General features: G+C 38.1%; 1 protein-coding gene across 1 annotated transcript in view; it reads right to left on the reverse strand.

Moving 5' to 3' along the window:
• Nucleotides 1-751: 751 nt before the first annotated feature.
• SLC22A2 (solute carrier family 22 member 2) overlaps nt 752-7,167 on the reverse strand; it is a 21,482-nt gene continuing 15,066 nt past the window's right edge. The window contains exons 8-10 of the mRNA XM_018565613.1: nt 4,181-4,289; nt 2,439-2,551; nt 752-856 (exon numbers count right to left, since the gene is read on the reverse strand). Coding sequence (XP_018421115.1) covers nt 753-856; nt 2,439-2,551; nt 4,181-4,289 — 326 coding nt within the window. The 3' untranslated portion in view covers nt 752. The remainder of the gene's footprint in view (nt 857-2,438; nt 2,552-4,180; nt 4,290-7,167) is intronic.

The following is a 7,167-nucleotide window of genomic DNA, read 5'->3' on the forward strand; positions in this document are numbered from 1 at the left end:
ATACAATTGTTCAGGCTTGATGTCAACCTGGAGATAAGTGTCAATGCAGGACTGCTCACTTAAGAAAACACTGAACATCAATGTGGGAGGTACTGCCAATGACCACAAATCCTGGAGGGGTGTACATTTCACTGCTATTGACCAAGATGCAGTGATACATTTCACTGCCACTGACCTCCAACGAAGGGGGTTAAAAATCACAGCCACTGACCACCACCAATGGAGGGGGTTAAATAAGACTGCCACTGACCATTGATGCTGGCTGGAGTTAGATAGCACTGCCACTGACACCAGCGCTGGGGAGGTTTCTATTGCAGCTACTTACACCAGCGCTGAAAGTTACTATTACTCCGACTGATAGCAATGCTGGGGGTAATTATTGCTCCAATTGACACCAACAATGGCACTTATTTAACACTCACTTTCTCTTCACTGTACCCAAAGGCCCTATTTTGTTTAAAATATAGTAAAGCAAAGGAGGAAGTTGTAACACTGCAAGCCATGTGCCATGAATCGACACACACATGATTGGCTACGTCCCTTTTTGGCCACATCCACAAAAGGGAGGGGGGGAGTAAATACCTGGACTTATTCTCTGATAAAAATTGCCCTGGTTGCTGGTATTTCATTCATAGATTCTCATGTCTAGTTGTTAAGTCTATCTTTGTCTTAGCAACACAACACTGAGGCTATGTTATAGAAAGGTATGAAGTATCCTTTACATAAATATGTAAATAATTATTTGATAAGACTTACTTCTGCAAATTTTCTGCTTCTTCAATAGTTTCTGGTAGAGCCTGTCCTTTCGTTTCAGGAAGGAGCAGTACAAGAACTCCTGAAAGTGTTCCAATTACAGCTACAGTACATGGCCAAAAGGAAGCAGAAACAAATGCATATGCTCAATAAAAATACAAATAATGTATGTACATACAGTATATTTATATAGTACAATGCAAAGATAATGCAAATGCCTACTAGATTGTAAGCTCTCACGTGCAGGGCCCTCCTAACCCTATTGTACTGAAATTGCATTGTAATTGTCTGTCTCCCTCATTTTGTAAAGCGCTTCACAAACTGTTGGTGCTATATCAATTCTGTGTAATAATAATAACAATAATAATAATAATAATGTCAAGCTGCCATTCACATTCATTATGTAATTAAATAGGTACTTTCTCATACTGTTTATATTATATAATATGAAGGTTGTTGAAGGTAATAAAGCTTCCCTTACACTGGGGATTCTACCATATTTCCTGTCAATGATTAGTTTATAGAACAGAGGCAGGATCTGGGTGATCAGTTTTGACTAGAGATAAGCTTCAGGTCGAGCATTAGCTGTACGCAGTTCGTTGAATGGGCCAAGGATTTAGCAGTTTGCCCTCTCATCCAGACTCTGTTTGTGTCCTAGCAATCAATGATGCTGTGCAGGTTGCACAGCATCATTGGTTGACTGGTTGCTAGGTCACAGGCGATTGCACCATAACCTATGAAGCTGCGGGGCTGTTAACATCATAGCAAGAGCCAAGGTTGCTAAGATGCAGTGCCATTGGTTGTTATGTAACCAATGAAGCTTTGTGGCTGAGCTGCTAGTGAGCAACCAATGACCCGCACCCTGTGTCATTGATTGCTAGGACACATGTGGCCCTGTGTTTGGTTCACTGGAGCCCGAATTTCTGACTGGTACAAGCAAACCAAACCCAGACCAGTTGCTTACAACATAATGATTCTCAGCACTGCCCACTTGCTTTAAATTTCAAGACAGTGGCTTAGCGTTGCCATATAGGAAACCAAAAAGAAATTGCTTAAGAAAATTGTATAAACATGATATCAAGCATACTAAAATATAGAGCTTGGTGTACATACTCTTAAGGCAAGAGCAAGCCACAATATTCATTTGAAACATATTCAATACTTTGATTATTCAAAGTAACTACCAGGGTTGCAGCGATTGCAGCTGAGACCTGGCTCTGGCGCTCCACCACTGTCCTGAAATCATTAGTCTGTATTGTTTTAGAAAAACTGTCACATGACAATAAACAAAAATGTATCAGTACTCGTACTTGTAAGTACTTGGCAAGTACCAGTACTCGTACACGCAAAACTGGTATCTGTGCATCCCTTTATTTATATTTATAAAAACAAAATCGTACATTAAAACAGAGATGTACAAATCCCAGGAGCTCTAGTCTAGTCTTGGAGCTCAAAATTATCGGTACATGTACTCGTACTTGTACCGAGTACTGTACTTGGTATCTGTGCAACCCTAATATATATATAACATACATGGTCAAATACTATATACTGTATATATTTCTAAAGTTTTATTCAATTTTTTCCTTTTTATAATTATAAAAATCGACTTTAAGGTTCCCAAAACCCAGTTCACATGTAGAAATAGCATCTGTTAGCATCTATTACTGTGATGACTGGCTTACCAAATACTATAAGTGGTAGCTCCTGCCAGACATTTGACAACCGATAAACAATAAATGGTGTTATTATTCCTCCCAGATCACACATTGATGAGCAGACCATTATGCCAAGATTCCTGAGAAAAGAAGAAGAAATCAAGTTTGTACAACATACATTGTATTCACTGTTTTTGCAGTTCTACCTTTAAAATAAAATATAATGAAGGCCATTCAGTAAAGCATTTGCAACACTCTTCTGGCGTTATGGCCATATTAGAAAGTCCCAAGCCAACTTAATAAAAGTCGTGTGACAGTTTTCTAGTTATTTCCAATGCCTGTAACAGGTAGTTCTTATGTGTGACACTTGTACAATCTAGCGCTTATTAAGAAATACCGCCACATCGGTGATAAAAAAAAAAGTGGAAGTAGAATGGACCACTTCCATGATGGAGTAAATTATCGCACGTCTGTCTGAGGCAATTCTGCAACAAATTCATATACACATACCAATAGTTAAATGAATCTGTCTCAAGTTGCACGATTTGTTGCATGGATGGGAGACAGATTTTCAAATTGTTTATAAATTCCAGAGAATGTACATATGTAATTTTTGGGTAGGCATGTGTCTACTCTTAATGCAGATGTCCAGTCACATAGTCCCCCGAACATCCCAGAAGTTAAAAGAGAACTATGGGGTAAGTGTTTTTCCCCATAGTTTTCTTTAGGGTCCCAAAGCTCAGTATATTGCAGGCTATTGCCTGCGATATACTGAAAGCGCCAAAGCCGGGACGGATCCTGACAATTCTGTTGAGATCCACCCAGCTGCGTGAGTGACAGCGGGCTCTGCCTATCTAGAGACAGAGCCAGCTATGCCCACCTCCTCCCCCGTCCATTCCTCCACTCAGCGCTAGAGGATCGGAGAGAGGAGGGGGAATCCCTGCAAGGAGCAGTGACTGGCAGTCACCGATCACTGCAGGGAGACGATCAGGAAGTGAGCGGATTGGCGACATGTATCTGCTCATTTCCCGATTGATAGAGCCGACCTGTGACATCTTCTTTGTCACAGGTCGGCTCCAACTATGAGTATGAGTGGAAATCACCCACCTCATAGTTCTCCATAAAAGTCTAGGAATGTTTTCACTTCTTTTCTTCCCCACCTCTCACTGCTTCCCTACATCTTTTGCACTACATGCCATCTTTTGTACTTCAGTAATAAGGTACAACGATCCCTGGAATAACTGTTATTTGTGTCAATCCCGTCTCCTACAGCCTCTCTACAGATTTCTTCTATCTACTTGCCATCAAGATAGCCAGGCTGTATTCTAGGAATGTAAACCACACATTAACCACCTGGAAAACACATTTATTTACTAGAATACATGCCTGCTAAAACAAACCCCCCCCCCCCCCCCCCCCCGCATGTAAATCCGCTGCGGCTGATAACCTCGAATTCCAGGTTCTGACACGTACCGACAATGGTGTTATTTATATTGAAGTGCAATGTTTGTATACTACGGTAATTTGTCATTTTATTGCCTTTTACATTAAATAAAAATGTATATGGAAAAAAAAAGTCTAGGAATTACGTTGTAGGACATGGAGGGCTATGCTGGAGCATGGAGAGAGTAAGAAGTGCAAAAACATTTTTATACACTTGACTTGTGTATACACCATACACTGTCTAAATCTAAAAAAACATATTTTGGCTTTACATACAGCTTAAATTAAATCTAATCCACTTCCACATGTATAAATCATCAATTTACCTTATAAAAGTTGGATACAGCTCAGCATTCACCAAACAAATCATTTCATAAGAAAGTGTAATCCCCATTCTGCTCACACATCCTAGTGTCACTTTTAGCCATTGTAATCCTGAAAAAGATAATGACAAGACTGATGTTTAACAAACGGTCTCATTGTTGGCAGACCATATGTAATGGATTAACGGAACAGTACCCAGGAAGAATTTCTCAGACTGTTCAGTGGCGGTTCTTGTGCTAATTTCTTCTACTCTTTCATTTGCATCTTCTAATCAAGTCCTGCCTGGGTGTTTACCTGCTTCTGTGTGCATGGATTTAATTCCCTGTCTTGTTATCAGAGCCTGCTCTGCACCTATATGTCTGGCTTGCATCTCTCTGCTGTGGTTATTGCTTTGTAGTTTAATATTGCCCTTCCTTTGTCATACCTCCCAACTTTCTGAGATGAGAAATTGGGATACTTCTAGCACAAAGTATGTAGGCAATGGGCACAGCCCTGTCATGCCCCCAGTAAAGCCGACCATTAAGAGTTTATATGCAAAAATTGATTGGTCAAACCCAGAATTGTTTTTTTCCCCATCATTACCTTTATACTGTCTTTTCAAAATAGCAAAGAAGAAATTTAGGAGATAAGATAAAGGTTTTAATGCAGAATAACACTTGGTAAATTTTCCTAAATATCTGTACAAAGGTAAACTGAGGAGGGAAGAGGGACAGAGGGATTTGCTTTGAAATGAGGTACAGATGAGGGGTGTGCATTGTTTTCCTGTGTTCTACTGTTACCTGCAGTTATCCATTGGACTAGTCCATTGGTCAGTGTAGTTCTACCATACCATTGGCTTAAAATCATGTTTTAATTCTGGCCTCTAATTACTCTTGCCTACTATGCAGTGGTTCTGTGCACCTCATTTCTGCCTTTAGGCTGTAATGACCCATCTTTTGGCATCATGATAAAGAGGACCTGTCAGGACAGTTATCTGTCACATCTGAAGCTCCTATCCACTGCTGGAAGCTACTATTACCTAAGCTTTGAAAGCAGTGATAGTTTTGGGGAAGAAATGTCATTGTATATAATGCTTTAGAACTATGTATTTCCCTAAAATTAGCACCACGTCTAGTAAAGGTAGTCTCCAACAATGCACTTGGACCTAGGCAGTAACAGATAACAGTAGTATTATGTTTGAATTTCTATCCTTTTCCTACATGTGCTTTGTTAGTTCCAGTGCTCAGCCTTCTATCAAAGACTAGCACTTACTCATGCTAGAAATAGATGGGATGTTAATGGTTTGGAAAAACTTGTAGGCAATTGTTTGAGCAGTGGCTAGCCTGAAGGCAATTGTGACTGAAACAGGCCCCGGAGCACACCTGACCTGTGCTCATACTATATTTATGTGTTGTTTGTGCCAACTTATCTTGGACAGAGATTTTGGCTTTCAGACATGTATTGTGGCGCTTATGTATTTGGGTTCATGGTTCTCATTATTTCTGGCATGGGCCAAGAGAAAAACTCTGTCCACTCTATTTTAGTTTTGTAATTGCTGTTACGTTCACAAAATGCACTATTTGGTTGGTTTAAAAAAATACCAAATGCTTTTAGTATTGGTAAATAAGATTCTTTTTACTCATTCCATGCCACTGGATTAAAAAAATATATATATTTAGAATTTCTGCCAATGCATGTAATTTGTAATCTAAGCAATGTTATAAGAATGTATGCTATATCCGTGGAAATGCTAAACTGCCACACATAGCATTAGGAAAGCAGTTCCCATAGGCACAGCATGTATGTCCTGTCTATGTAAGATCACTGGATACTTTTATGCCTGTCTATGATAAAACACTACTAAACAATATTATAACTTTATTTGATTCCACATTCCAGTCTTACCTATCCAGTTTGTCAGATGTGGGCATCAATCTATAGGCAGGATATTTGAAATCCCATTTATAGTTTTATAGTTTTAAAAAAGAAACTTATAAAAAATTCCATAGATTGTACTTATATCTTTATTGGTTGTTTAGCAAGAATAAACATTTATTTGAAATTTGAAAAGCTCATATTGTAGTCTATATGGGAAATATGTGTTCTTTGTATTGACAGAAAAGTACTTAGCATAAAACGTGTATAATTATTATTATTATTATCATGATGATGATGATGATGATTATTATTATTATTCAGGATTTATATAGAATAGTGCCAACAGTTTGCACAGCACTTTACACTATAAGGAAGATATTACAGTTCCAATACAAATCAAGACAAGATGTTAAAGGCCCTGCCTGTGAGAGCGTATAATCTAAAGGAATGTGAATTGTATTTGTATGTATTTGAAATGTGTGATAAAGCAATGCTGATACCGACTATTTTTTATAAGTTAACATTTTAACAAAAACATATTGATTGTCTTTTTTTATTAATTACAAATGTTATAAAAAAAACGTAAATATTCGTAAAAAAGTATTAATAATACTGTTAATAAACCTGGTTCATAGGATAGTTTGCTATAAAATTTTGACACTTTTTATTAAACATTAACCTTTCCCTTTCAGTGCTCTTATCCAAATTTTCATAGTATTCTAGTGTTAAATATCTTGTTATTGTAGAACTTACTGCTTGCACTCTTGGAGCTATTTTCTTGGACACTGCCTAAGTCTAGCCTTAATTCCTATGAGAACCACCAGATCACATCTTTGATTCCCAGCAATCCTGGCCTACCTATTATCCCAGTAAGCCATGAAGCGATTTTATTCCACAATCATCTTATATACACGCAACAGAAAACCATATGGTTCAAATCCAGACATCCGGAGCTACACACAGGGCATCTTCTTTCAGCTACTTTAGATTAAGTAGTGTATCTATTAATATACATATACCACCTTTTAATCAATTTTAAATACACATACCTCAAATAGACACTTATAATTGGTTTTACCACCTCTCTGTATTTCCCCATTAACAACTCTCCAATATTATGTACTTGCAGAAA

Source organism: Nanorana parkeri, unplaced genomic scaffold (genome assembly GCF_000935625.1).
Source record: "Nanorana parkeri isolate BGI_ZX_2015 unplaced genomic scaffold, ASM93562v1 scaffold866, whole genome shotgun sequence".
Classification (NCBI taxonomy): domain Eukaryota; kingdom Metazoa; phylum Chordata; class Amphibia; order Anura; family Dicroglossidae; genus Nanorana; species Nanorana parkeri.